This window comes from Pezoporus wallicus, unplaced genomic scaffold, assembly GCF_028554395.1.
Source record: "Pezoporus wallicus isolate ANWC-B61680 ecotype Strahan unplaced genomic scaffold, APGP_CSIRO_Pwel_v1 scaffold_3294, whole genome shotgun sequence".
In the NCBI taxonomy this organism is placed as follows: domain Eukaryota; kingdom Metazoa; phylum Chordata; class Aves; order Psittaciformes; family Psittacidae; genus Pezoporus; species Pezoporus wallicus.
The window spans coordinates 11948427-11963250 of record NW_026635478.1 but is presented as its reverse complement, the minus strand read 5'-3'; the positions used below and the strand labels follow the sequence as shown (position 1 = coordinate 11963250).

Here is a 14824-nt window from a genome sequence, read left to right as displayed (position 1 = left end):
TCAGTGGCCTGGTCCTGACAATGTTTTTTGGGTGTCCAGTACAGACAAGCCTCTGCAGGCATCTCCCTAGCCAAAAATAGTGGTGACATGGAAAAGAGTCCAGTCTTTCTCATCCAGTGGCATCTTGCCACTGCCAGTAGTGAATTCATCACCTCTGCTTCTCTAAGAATGAGAAAAGAAGGAGGGGTGTTTGTTCTGATCCTCTTTGCTCCTTCTCTTTTGTGGGCAACTTACTTAAGCAAGTTAAATAGTTGTGCCTGCATGTCTGCATCTGCTGCAGCTTGTGTTCTGGGCCCTTCTGTATTCCCAGATTCTGTAGTAGCACAATGTGCTACAGATTTTTGCCATTTCTCAAGATTCTCAGCTTTCATTAATTAGAAATAAAAAAATAAAAAAAAAAGGTTTTGCCTTTTGTGGCTGCAGAGACATCCTCAAAAATATGAACCAAATGCACAATGATTCCTGCATGAGTCTGCGGTCACCCTCCACAGTGAGAAGAAGCCAGCCAGTTGAGTAAAAAAGGAGGGGAACAGATACTGGTGTCCTCCTGCCGTCTCTTCATGTGCACTGTTACCAACTGCCATATCATGTCTCTGTTTTTCTTACAGACTTTTTCCCTAAATTTAACAATTCTCTGTCTTATGTCCTTAATTATCAAGATTGTCTCCCACTTCATCCCTAAGTCTTGAAAGCAAAGCACTTGTTCTTACAAAACTAAATTCCCTTTTAAAGATCCATCATATTAGTTAAAAACTTCAGGCATTTTAAAATCAGGCGATTTTATTTAGCTAAGTTTGAGTGAAAAGCAGCTAATTTGTTTAATAGCGTAAAGGTCGGTAGAGAAAAATTCATATGTGCAAATGTGCTTTTTATTGATTCAAAGAGGCTTTTTTTTTAATAGGCATTTACTTAGTTTCTTCTTTTGCTACAAAAATCAAATATCTGTGGCATCTGGCTTGATTATACCCCTCAATTACACACATTCGTCATCCAAAGAATTCCTTCCAATGTGAGATGCATGAGTGCACTGGTGTGGTACAACACATGCAGATGTCACACCTCAGGGAGCCCTAGTTTTCATAAAATTAATGTTAGATAACAAAGATGCTGGAAACTACAATAGGAAGAATCAAAAGTGGACATGAAAGGGTTCAGTTTAGCCTCAGAGGCAGCTTAAGCTTCGTTCACCCACTTCCCCATAAGCAAAAATAGACAATCTGTCATTCATTTGTCACCCATCCTTTCATCTGGCATTCAGTTCCAGACAGCCAGATACTAAGGCTGGTATTTAGCCAAACTTACGCTGTATTAGAAATCTTGGGACCATGTCTCTCATATTTCTACTGTTTCCTGGTTCTGATCTAAATACATGCGGAGTATTGCTTTTGTTGCACCCTTTCCTAAAATTAAAAATGTGGAAACTTTAGAGAAATGGAGTAAAAGTCAGCCCACCTTCCTGGAACACTCAAACCATTTGGTATTTGAAGCTACCCAGCTAGTCATAGTGATGAAACCCCACATCAAATCAGTGGCCTGGTTTGGAATTGAACCTTATCTGCCATTCCAGAAAAATAGATGGCATAAGACTGAGGAGAGACTGCTTCAGAAAAGAAAATCTAAATTGTCGTCTAATTTTTGGAAGGTAGGAATTTATTTGGGTGGTTTCATGTTACTTTAAAGTCTTTAATGGGAGTTGGATTTTTACTATAAAAGATCATTTTTATGTATTTATGTGGTTGTAAAATTTACTTCTGTAGTATTAAAGCTTTGAAAAAGTGTATTTGTTGTTCTTGTATGGCTTTTAGGAAAAAAAATAAATTATTTAGAAGGCTTGGGAAAGAAACTGTGAACTTTTAATTACTGTTTCCTTTCTGCTTATTACCACTTTTGTTCTTTTTCAAAGTGGTCTGATTGCCACTTTGAAAACATGATGCTAGGGCATTTTATATTTCCTTATTAAAAGCTGTGTGTACAGTTTGAACCTATTTGCTTTGTAATTCAAGAGGGAAGACTAAACTGTTTTGAGTGGACTGTTACCTGTAAATCTAGTGAAATAAACTTCTGTGCAATGACACGGACCAGCGAGAGCAGCAGATTTCAGTGTCGATGTCTCTTAGCATCTTTGGTACATGCAGTGAAATTTGTTGTGCATACTATAGTGCCAGTGCACTAAAAGCTAAGTGTTCTACTTGAATTTTCAGGTGCATCTTACACTGCTAGATACCTTACTCATTTGAGCAGGTGTGCATAAATGGGTAATTTAATATATGCTTAGAGTAGCAGTGTCAGCTATTAATTCAAAACCATTGCTGTGGTTTTAATAATTTAAATTATTTTAAAGCTAACAATGCAGGTAAATGAAATATATTAAAATGCACTTAAAACTTTTGTAATTTAATTATGTAAATATATTTAAAGATATGAAAGTAGAAGGATATTTTTAAGCATTTTCTGGAACCTGCTAGGTAATAGCTTACTTTTATTATTAAATTTTGAAAAGGTTGCCATACTGTAGAACTATTTATATAGCCAAGATACTACTTTTTTTTTTTTTTTTTCTTTCCCTTTGAATGACCCTGGATCTTGCCAAGAAATACATTTGGAACTAATTTGTTGACAGAACTGCCAGGAATTTAATAAATCAAGAAAATCCATATTGGAGCTCCCATTGGGTTGAAAGTGATGTGTTGTAAGAATTTTAACAATGCAAAAAAGCAGGGTCGTGGGACTTCAACTTCTTTCTCCTGTTCTGCTGGCTTAAGTAGTTTGTGGGAATGCATCTGAAACAAAATGAGCTTTCTCTTAATGTTTTGGTGCTTCTTGCTCATGAAAGTGACTTATTGTATATAGTGGGGTTGAAGAGCAAGTTTGCAGGATCTTTGTTTAAGAATGTAAAATGACCTCATTTGTTGGGGGGAAAAAAACACAGCTTTGTTTTCCTCCTTCAAACTAGCAACAAGAATTTGAGATTATTTTTTTAAACAATAGTTCTATCTATAAGGCCTTCTTTGAATTATTTGTTTATTATATTATGGCATGGTGCAGTGGTTAAAATTAACCTATTTCTGTTGAAAAGTCTGTTTCAATGGCAGTTTGTTAATCCCAGGCCTTAAAGAGCAGATCATGCCTGGGATGTATGAAGAGCTGAGTGTAGTGTGCTGCTTGCTATACAGACTGGTCTTCAGATTCAGTATAGAGGATCTTATTAACAAGGAATGTTTGGAAATACTGCAGAAGAAAAAAAAAACTGATTTTTAGCTGCTGTGAACAAAGAGCCAGTCAAATTGTTTAAATTACTGACTTCTGGAGTACTCACTGTCCTGAAGTCTTCTGAAATTTATTTGTTTGGCTGAAGTGCTTAGACATTTGGTATATCTTAAGTAGAGAGCAGGGCAATATTTTAACCCTAATATGGAATAAAGTAATGATATAGTCTCATATAAAGGAACTTCCCCCCCCCCAAAAAAAAAAAACAAACAACAATAACCAAACACACTAACCCTTTTACTTTTTTTTGAGGCCTTGGGGTTTCTTTGTATCCCATCCAAAATAGTTTTGTTCACTTTTTGGGAAGCAAAATGAAAATTGGTATTCAAAGAACATACAATATGAGTAAGTTCTTTACTTCTGAAGCGCACATACTGGGCCAAAGATGCTTAAACATTTACCACCCTACAAGCTTTCATGGGAAGGCAGAGTATCAAGGGACATGAAGTGTTGTTGTCAGGCAACACCGCGCATTAGCTGAGAAATCTCAGGGTTGCTGTCTTGAGTCAATCAGAAGTTTTCCTGTGGGGAAATGAAATTAATTCCTGTAAGAATAGAAAAAAAAACCCAGTAATTTAAAAATAAAAATAGCTCACATAAGTACATATATATTGGAAGGAAGGATGTGGGCATGGGATTAATGGGAGAGATTGGGTATGTTGTGAGCAGAGTCACTTAAAACTAACCATGTTGAGGAGGAGTTTGCAGAGCGCTCTGTCTATTCTCATTCAGCCAAGTGACAGGTACAGAGAGATTCAGAGAGCTGGAAGGTGAGTGAATGCAGTGGTTGCATTTGCTCTGAATTGAGCAAAAGAGTTGTTCCCTGCACACCAGACAACCAAAGGAACACTTGTGTCTGTTTACAGTTCTGAGTATGTATACAACTGTGAAGGCATGCACCAAGCAATGTCCTGGTTTTGATGCCTCTGTTTTCATTTCTGTATCTTCTGAAGGATCCTAACCTAGAAATATTCACTTGAAGTGGAAGCTTGGGATCTGCAGGATCACAGGGCACTGTCCTTATTCAGTAAAGCTTCTTTTTTGGCTGATGTGCAAGAATTTAGGGCTTTACAAAGTTATGTACAGAATATTTTAATCAAATACATAGTAAATTGATGAATTATGCCATTCTACAGGTCAGGTTAGGACGTTACTTAAAGTTCATGGCCTTCTCATTCACAAATGTTAAAGAAAACAATCTTATCAGTGTAGTCTTAGCCTGAGAAGTGACTGTGCAAAAGTGATTTGATTTGGGGGAGAAGCATGATTTTTGTTTAGGTATTCTATTTTGGTTTAGGTATTCTGTTGATTCACTCCTGTTAGATTTGTAGTGCTACCATAATTATTAAAGGGAGAATAAATATTTTAGTAACACCGCCACAGTTTATCTGTCAATTCTAATCTGTTGTGTTTGTACAATACCCCTGTAGACTGAATAATTAACAGAGTGAGATTAATGTGACATTCGGAACCTCTGCTGAAGACACTAGGGAACAAAAAACACAGGTCTGTTACCAGGCGTAATTTTCAGTCAGAACAAGCTCCCAAACTGATCAGTTTGTCCACTGAATGTTTAAATACAATGAAAAATACAGATTTGAAAGTAACGTTCTTCTGAGTTTCACTTAAAATTATTTGTTCCATGGAAAAGGGGCCAAAATTGAATGTGTTGCTCTGTGGTTGCATTTTCTTCAGTATAGTTTGGAGGTTAGTAACTGCTTTAGTTTGAGAAGCAGAGTTGGGTGTTTTTATGACTAGCTGAGCTGACTGTAAGGAAATGTTTGCAATCTGCTACGCTAGAGGAAGAGATTATAGCCTGTTCCTGGAGAAGTGAGGTACAGTTCTGCCCTAAAACACAGTATTTTAAACTGCTGTGCCGATGACCTCTGTGGTTTTCCCATAGCTTCCGGAAAACTAGTGTACAAACAGTGCAATGTGTCATTAATCAAATAAGGTAGCTCTTCATCAAATGCTTAACTTGACACAACCAAAGCATTCTTTTAAGTGGCAGCAATAGCTGTGTAGACCATACAACTAAATCTTCATTCTACCTCATACCCGAGAGCCTTAAGGCCACTGAGGTTGGCCTAGGGACTTCTTTGGATCCACTGCTAAGAATAGCGTTCTTTGCTTTGTGCAGGGAAGATGTACATGCGCGCAGGTAGGGAGGAGATGTACACAGCATTGTGTGTGTGAAATAATTTCTCCTTTTCCCATAAAGAGTAAACAGGTTGGAAGAACAATGAGATCACATGACTGTGAGAAAACCTGTTTCCTTATAGAATGAGTCACTTACCAAAGAACCAAGGTGTTCATCTAAAACTCAGCCCTTATTACTTTAACTAGGTAATTTTCAGTACATACTGAAAAGCTGCTTTTGAGGGTGTCTCTCTGTTATATCGTAAAAGCTATCTTTTAAGAGAAATTAAGGTGATCAAGTTAAAGTGATCGATATATGTAGATCACTTTAACGTGCATATTTAGCATATTCACATTTAGCACATGCATCATGCATGTGCACTGGGTGTGAATAGCTTTTTCTATAATATATGGATAAAATAGTTGTCTAAATTTAAATAGCTGAAAATTATTTAGAATTCCATTGTCAACCACATTGGAGAAGGGATTATTCCTTTAATGATATAATACTACTTAATAAACTTACTTTGGTTGCAGTGCTGGTGGTTTTGCCTAGGTATTTAGTATTGTCCAAGCTAGGTGCAACGTGATTTTTAGTATTTGCTTCATTAGTAGCATGTATTGCTACTTATAGTAGATGATGATAAAAATGCATCTGTTATCAAAGTTCTTTGCTATACTTATTTACATTTAATACATGTACACACAAAATATATTATTGTGGGTGTTCCTTACCCAGAAATGTCTGCCATTTATTTATTTATTTTAACATTGAGTTATGCAAAACTTGATTAGAAATAATAATAATAATATATCCTTTCCTTTTTAATAGGCTTTCGAAAAATAAGTCTGGATGATCTCCGAAAGGCTTACATTGTGAAAGATGTGCAGCAGTATATTCTGCATCGTTTAGATCAGGAAGAAGCACTGAGGCAGCATCTTACGAAAGAAACTGCAGAAATGCTGAATCAGCTTCACATCAAAAGCAGCGGCTGCTTTTTGTATCTGGAACGTGTCCTAGATGGAGTTGTGGAGAATTTTATTATGTTACGAGAGATCCGTGATATTCCAGGGACGTTAAATGGCCTCTACCTTTGGCTCTGTCAGAGGCTTTTTGTGAGAAAACAATTTGCGAAGGTCCAGCCTATTCTTAACGTCATTCTTGCAGCCTGTAGACCGTTAACCACAACAGAACTGTATCATGCAGTGTGGACCAAAAATATGATGCTGACGATGGAAGACTTTCAACGCAAATTGGATGTCCTGTCAAAAGTCCTTGTTGACGGACTTGGAAATACAAAGATCTTGTTTCATTACAGTTTTGCAGAATGGTTGCTCGATGTAAAGCACTGTACACAAAAATACTTGTGCAATGCAGCAGAGGGACACAGAATGCTGGCAATGAGTTACACTTGCCGAGCAAAGGATCTAACACCATTAGAAGCTCAAGAGTTTGCATTGCATTTAATTAATTCCAATTTACAGTTAGAGACTTCAGAGCTGGCGTTATGGATGATATGGAATGGCACACCTGTCAAAGACTCGTTGTCAACCCTAATTCCTAAAGAACAAGAAGTATTACAGCTGCTGGTAAAAGCTGGTGCTCACGTCAACAGTGAAGATGACCGCACATCTTGCATTGTTCGGCAGGCTCTGGAAAGAGAAGATTCCATTCGCACCTTGTTAGACAATGGAGCATCAGTAAACCAGTGTGATTCCAATGGGAGAACGCTCTTGGCCAATGCAGCGTACAGCGGCAATCTCGATGTCGTTAACTTACTGGTTTCACGGGGAGCAGATTTAGAGATAGAAGACACTCATGGGCAAACAGCACTTACCTTAGCTGCTCGGCAGGGACATACCAAGGTTGTCAATTGCTTGATTGGTTGTGGGGCTAATGTTAATCACACTGATCATGATGGCTGGACGGCACTGCGATCTGCAGCATGGGGTGGGCACACAGAGGTGGTCTCTGCACTCCTTTATGCTGGAGTCAAAGTGGACTGTGCAGATGCTGATAGCCGAACAGCACTGCGAGCAGCAGCCTGGGGAGGACATGAAGATATTGTGTTGAATCTGCTTCAACATGGTGCTGAAGTTAATAAAGCTGATAATGAGGGCAGAACAGCTTTGATTGCAGCTGCGTACATGGGCCATAAAGAGATCGTGGAGCACCTGCTGGATCATGGTGCAGAGGTAAACCACGAGGATGTGGATGGAAGGACTGCACTGTCTGTTGCTGCCCTTTGTGTACCAGCCAGTAAAGGACATGCCTCAGTGGTTAGCCTTCTAATTGACCGCGGTGCTGAAGTTGATCATTGTGATAAAGATGGCATGACTCCACTGCTGGTAGCTGCTTATGAAGGACATGTAGATGTTGTTGATCTACTTCTAGAAGGAGGAGCTGATGTCGATCACACAGACAACAATGGTCGTACACCACTTCTGGCAGCAGCCTCAATGGGCCACGCGTCAGTTGTAAATACTCTCTTATTTTGGGGTGCAGCTGTCGATAGCATTGATAGTGAAGGGAGAACTGTTCTGAGCATAGCATCTGCGCAAGGCAATGTTGAAGTAGTTCGGACTCTGCTGGACAGGGGGCTAGATGAAAATCACAGAGATGATGCAGGCTGGACACCTTTGCATATGGCAGCTTTTGAAGGTCACAGGTTGATATGTGAAGCTCTTATAGAGCAAGGTGCTAGAACAAATGAAATCGATAATGATGGACGCATACCTTTCATATTAGCTGCACAAGAAGGCCACTATGATTGTGTGCAGATATTACTGGAAAATAAATCCAATATTGATCAGAGAGGCTATGATGGGAGAAATGCTCTCCGGGTTGCTGCTTTAGAAGGTCACAGAGATATAGTTGAACTGCTGCTCAGCCATGGGGCAGATGTAAACTACAAAGATGCTGATGGCCGGCCAACGCTTTATATCTTAGCATTAGAAAACCAGCTTACAATGGCTGAGTATTTTTTAGAAAATGGTGCAAACGTAGAAGCAAGCGATGCTGAGGGAAGAACAGCACTCCATGTTTCGTGCTGGCAGGGCCATTTTGAGATGGTACAGGTGCTGATAACATACCATGCAGATGTGAATGCTGCAGATAATGAGAAGAGATCAGCTTTGCAGTCTGCTGCATGGCAAGGTCATGTGAAGGTAGTGCAGCTTCTCATCGAGCATGGAGCTCTGGTTGACCATACATGTAATCAGGGTGCTACTGGACTCTGCATTGCAGCCCAAGAAGGGCACATTGATGTTGTACAAATATTACTGGAGCATGGTGCTGATCCAAATCATGCTGACCAATTTGGGCGCACTGCAATGCGTGTTGCAGCTAAAAATGGACACTCTCAGATCATTAAATTACTGGAAAAATATGGTGCATCTACTCTGAATGGTTGCACTCCATCTCCAGTCCACACAATGGAGCAAAAACCCTTACAGTCCGTTTCTTCTAAAATGCAGTCATTAACAATGAAGTCAAATAGTTCAGGGAGCACTGGTGGAGATATGCAGCCTAGTATGCGTGGCTTATCTAATGGACCTGCTCATGCCTTCAGTTCTCCTTCAGAGTCACCTGATTCTACAGTTGACCGTCAGAAGTCATCTTTATCAAATAATTCCCTGAAAAGCTCCAAAAATTCTTCTCTCCGTACCACGTCATCAACTGCAACTGCTCAGACAGTGCCCATTGATAGTTTCCATAGCCTGTCATTCACAGAGCAAATACAACAACATTCCCTGCCACGCAGCAGAAGTAGGCAGTCTATTGTTTCTCCTTCTTCCACAACTCATTCCCTAAGCCAAAATCATAACTCACCAAGTAGTGAATTTGAATGGAGCCAAGTAAAACCTAGTCTGAAATCAACTAAAGCTAACAGAGGTGGGAAACCAGACAACTCCAGTAAATCTGGGTCAGCTGGAAAGAAAACAAAACAAAGTAGTTCCAACCAACCAAAAGTGTTAGAGTATGAAATGACTCAGTTTGATAAACGAGTACCTATTGCCAAATCTGGGACCAGTGTGCAGCTTAAATCAATGCCAACAGAGACACAGTGCAAAATTTTGGTCCCTCCAGGTCAGCAAGAAGTTGGTCGATCTCAGCAGCAGTTCCTAATTCACCAACACAGTGGAGAGCAGAAGAAGAGAAATGGAATTATGACAAATCCAAATTACCATCTTCAGAACAATCAGGTGTTTCTCGGTAGGGTTTCTGTCCCACGAACAGTGCAGGATAGAGGGCATCAGGAAGTTCTGGAAGGCTATCCTCCTGCAGAGACAGAACTCAGCCTTAAGCAAGCCTTAAAACTTCAGATTGAAGGTAGTGACCCAAGTTTCAACTACAAGAAGGAAACACCATTATAAAAGGTAACCTATCCAAGCACAAACAAAGCAAATGCTTTCATCATGTGCATTTTACATACACTAAAATCACGTTTCATTGTTGCTTATATCATAATTGCTTTCTTAATGAGAACCATGAATGTTAAAATCTTAACCTGGCAAATATTTGTTTTGCTGTTGTTTAAAAGCATCAACCGTAAAGGAATTGGATCACCATCATATTTTCTATTGCATTGTGATTGCTTTAATCATACTACCACCACCACCACCACCACCCCCCGTCATTCATATGTGACTGAATAAACCAGCAAGTTTCATGGAGCATTGATTTGGAATTTTCAAACATACTGACAGCTGGGAATTTTAATGTGTGCGATTTTCAGATACAGTAATTATTTAATTTACAAAAACAGATTTTCAGAAAGCTTCTGAAGATTCCTGTAAGTTACAGGCAACCACTTATGTGGATTTGGATTTTAAATGTGAAATCTCAGTAGCATAATTATCTAGAAATTTAAAAAGTTAAAATACTAAGCTAAAGCTTTGGATTTATATTTCTGTAATGGTGAGGGTAACCTTTGTATAGGAGAGATGGCATTTTTCAGAGCAGGATTAGAATCTATGTTATGGTACCAATTTTCTGACCCTTCTGTAGTTCTTAATCATTGGAGTTCATTTAGATTTCTTACATTCTCTCCCATACTGCATTTTAAGGGAATTTTGTGTAGCTTTTTCAGATGTAAAGTGTCAGTGAGTCAGCTAAAACAGAACTAATTTTCTCCCTCTTTGACGTTTATCTTTTTGAGGGTATTGGGAATGTATTAATTAATGTGTTTTCTATTTGAATTTCAAAGAAGCAGCATCTTTGAAATGCATGCACGTCTCTTACTGCTTATTTGCGCTTTTTTTGACAACGTATTTTTTTGTTTGTGTAAATGCTGCTTTTTTGACAGATCAGATTGCTGCTCCTTAGAGCAGGAATGTTCTTGCTAACAGACTATGGGTTTCTAGGACAATTGCAGCTGGTGCAGAATCCACAGGAGGCTTTCAGCTGTAAAAACACATATTTTTTTTTCCCCAAAATGTCCTGGAAATGGTTTTCACTTTAAAGGACTGCATCTCTCTAGATGTATCTGGGATCTCTTGGGAACTGCAGAGTGTTAGAATATTGTGCAGGACTGTAAGATGTTTCCTTGGTGTTGGCATTTTGGTTAAACTAAAATGTTTGAAACAATACAATGTTTTAAAAAACTTTATACTAGAACCTGTGCATTAGTAAAATAAATACAAGTACTGGGGAGTTGTCAGATGAGCTCTGGGGCAGGCAAAAATGCAGAGGCAGTAGAACAGGAGCAGCCACAGAAAGGAATAAGCAGATGAGAGAGCATGGGCCCTAAATCTTTTATAAGTCAAAAGGGTTTCAGATTCCCACAGTTCTACATCATGTCTAAACAGGATTTAAATTTGTTTGTATTTTTTCCTGGCTCCATAAAACATATTAAAATACATAATCAAGAATTTTATTTCCTAACTCTTATGTACCTGTACGTGATATTTATTGCTTGCTTTCATGTTGCACTGTATTGTAAATAAATCATATGGTTCTGACCTAGGATATATCGATTTTGACCTGACCTGTCATCAAAAGACTAGTTTTAATGAATTTGCCATCATTGTTGGTTTCAAAATATAAACAAAGCAGGAAAAAACAAAATTTGAACACTCCACATATAATTTTAAAACCAAGTCGGGCTTTTGCCATGTCTAGAACAAATAGTGCTTTATTGAAAATTCAGTAGTACTGAATTTTGTCAAGTACTTGATTATCCAAGTGGCTAAGCATATGAGGTGATGGATAACTAAATGGTTCCTTCTGCTTTTTCTTGATTTTTCACCTCTTCATTTTAAGCATGGAAGTTTAAAACAGTTTTGTGTGGATTATGAATTGCTTGGTGCAGGCTATAATTTACCTCCTTTATTGCCAAGTCACGAACACAAAAACAGTAATTTCCCCTGACCAGTGAATAAGTCACCTGTGGAGAATCATATCGGAACTACTCCACTCAAGCACTGGAGGAATGGCTTTCATTCCCTGGCTGCCACTTCCGAGCTCAATTCGGGAAGCAATCTTGCTGTGGGGACATTGTAGCTACTTTGGATGATAGAGAGAGCACAGGGGATCAATCACGGGATTTGAGTTAGGCGGGAAATGCTTTTTGTTATTGGTGTGTTGTTGTGTGCTTTTAACTTCAATTAGAAATGATATAGCTGTCTTTTTGACAACACTGGTCATATTATGGAGTCTTTCAAACTTTAATATTTTTATTTTGTACTTTCAGGCCAATTCCATGATGCTATGAACAGAAGTGCTTCTGGTCCGAATGATTTATCAGCTGGCTGGGATAAAAGCATACAATGCTTGTTTAGTCCACCTAGAAATTCAAGAATGTGATTATACAGTACAGTTACCTTAATTACTGTAACGTGCCTACATTTTCAGGCTGCCTTCTCAGTATAACCCTCTGTGCTTCAAAAATTTATTTTGTGTACTTTGTATTTAATACACAGAATGAGCACTTTTTTTTTTAATTGCAGAAAGATATATACTGTATTTCTCTGACAACAGCTGAAAATGGTAAGAACAAGGAATTCTGATTTCCTATTCCAGAATGCTTAGTAGAGGTGCATGTGCCACAGTGAACTGTGTATGGAAAGGCAGTGCTATTTGTATTTATTTTCCTGTGGCTAAAGAAAATAAGCAGTTTGTCACATTTGCATTGTTGTAATGTATGGTCAGTTCCCTGTGTTCTTCAAAATTTCTCTCCACAAATACAACTCTTGTAACAGTATTTTATAAATACTGTACTTGTGTGTTCTGTCTGTGTAATTGCTGTTCGATGGTAGGAGTCAGACTGCAACCATCTGCAGTATGTTTGGGATTTTTTAAGAGGCAAAATCCACTACCTGGTACTGCAGCTCCAAATCTGGATGGATGCGACCACTGAAAGCAATAGGCAAATTTGCTCTTGGACACTTGATCATAAATAGCCTCTGTTATTGTTACAGTAGTGAGGTAACCAAATATGGGTATGTTTTAGGTGCTAAAGTAAAAGGTCTGATCCTGCTTTCATCTATATCTTTAGACATTAGAAACAGCTCTTTCTTTTTTCCAAGGTAAGGGATTGTATTGAGAATGTCAGTAAATGAACCATGGAGAATACAGACACTTTGTTATTGAGGCTGAGAGAATATGCATTGAAAGTACAGTGGAAGAGCCAAACGGTTAGTAATAGTGTTGTCTGGGGAGTACAGAGATTACTGAGTTAGCCTTGTCCTGAGACAATAACTCTTTTAAAGCACAAACTTGTATGAATGTGGTTACTGCTTCAGATGGGTTAGGTAGAGCCAGCGTGTTATCTGTACCTGGAGCAGTCTGGATAGTCCATCTACGGATAATGGAAAGCTGGTTTCCCACTCTTACAGCAGAATTTTGCTTATATGAAAGAGAGCAAAATCAAGGCCATTGTTGTGAAAGTGAACAGTATAAATTTTTCCTTTGAATGTGCACATCTTACTTGCACAGCTCTGTGAGTGGTAAAATGAAACAAGTGAGTTATTTTCTCCTACAAATGCAAGTTATATTCTACTATTCACCATTACACAGCCTTGCTCTTTAGAAAATAAGCCTATTTTTGTATGAGTATTTCTTCTAAAGACTTGGGTTTCATCTTTTTCATACTCAAATTCTGATCATTCCAGAAATAAGATGATAAAAAACTGAGGTTATTTTTCATAGAGGATTAATTAGATGTATGGCTATCCTAACTTAAACTTCAATAAGCGCCCCCAGATGTGTACGTAATGCATCTTCTGAAGCACTAAAGGGCTCCATGTCATGTTGTTACGATTATCAATCATCAGATCATTTTTTTTTTTTTAATATCTTGCACCTCCATTCTTACTTCCTTGCTCCTAAATGTAAAAAAAAAAAAAACAACAAACCAACAAACTTTTATAGTCAGGCATTCAGCCTCTAGTAAAATTAGATGTTAAAGGTTGACACACGGCAATATTGATTATTCTGAATGTTTCATGTGTGGAATTACTTGTCCCTGTGGGACAATTATAAAACAAACATAACAGAAGTCTGGCAGAATGGCCTTGAGAGGGTTGGTGGCTCAGTAAAGAGAAAGTACCAAACTGTTCTCAGCAAACTTGTTCTGAACCTTAACTATAGTACATTTGCAATGCAGTGCAAGAACACAATTTTTCTTAGTTTTTGATATATGTTTCGTTCTGCAGAAGGGGATCCCTGAATGCCGACATTTTTCTACTGACCTTTGCTGTCACTGAGGTTATATTTATTTAATTTTATTGTGTTGTTATTAATTGCACCTTGTGGACAAAGGACGTAAAGGTATGTCCAGTTTCACAAAGGGCTGCAACTTATAGATAGCCTGGTGGGTTTTGTGTGAATAATATTTACATTTAAAACACTTGTTGGAGAAACCTCCTATCCAAATCAGCAGAAATCAGACCTGTTGAAAATGTTTTCAGAATGACAGTTCCTAGAGATTTTTGAATATTGGAACAGAGCATGAATTGCTTTAAAACACGTACTTCCTCAGAAGGTCTGTGTAATTCCACATTGCTGTTGCGTGTGATTTTTTGATATCATCATTTGTGACGGGGTTGCATACAAAGAAATTTGCTGTTCCCCCAGTTGTTTGCTCTGTTCTGCTCTTTCAGATTTGTACAGTCAAGGGGAGGTAAATGGAATTGCATAGCCGTGACTCAGCATGGTTTCCTCTGGCAATGTCACAGTTCTCACAACCTAAAAAACCTGACTAAAATGTAAATCCTGATTCTCTCCATCCCATTTCACTGGCCCTTCCAAGGTCATCTCCACAAGACATCTGAAATTCTTGATGGGAGAAGTAGGGAAAAGGACTGGTTTGTGGATAACAATATCAATACAGTATGCATATGGAAAAACTCTTTGGAAGAGAAATGCGTTGAGAGGTACAGAGGCACAATTGATGCATTTTTGTCTTCTCTGTGA

General features: G+C 38.4%; 1 protein-coding gene across 3 annotated transcripts in view; it reads left to right on the top strand.

Moving 5' to 3' along the window:
- Positions 1-13187, top strand: part of ANKRD50 (ankyrin repeat domain containing 50) — a 39252-nt gene extending 26065 nt beyond the window's left edge. For all 3 annotated transcript variants that reach the window (XM_057428262.1, XM_057428271.1, XM_057428281.1), the window contains exons 4-5: positions 6239-9786; positions 12102-13187. In XM_057428262.1, the coding sequence (XP_057284245.1) occupies positions 6239-9783 (3545 nt within the window). In that variant the 3' untranslated portion in view covers positions 9784-9786; positions 12102-13187. The remainder of the gene's footprint in view (positions 1-6238; positions 9787-12101) is intronic.
- The last annotated feature ends 1637 nt before the right edge of the window (positions 13188-14824 follow it).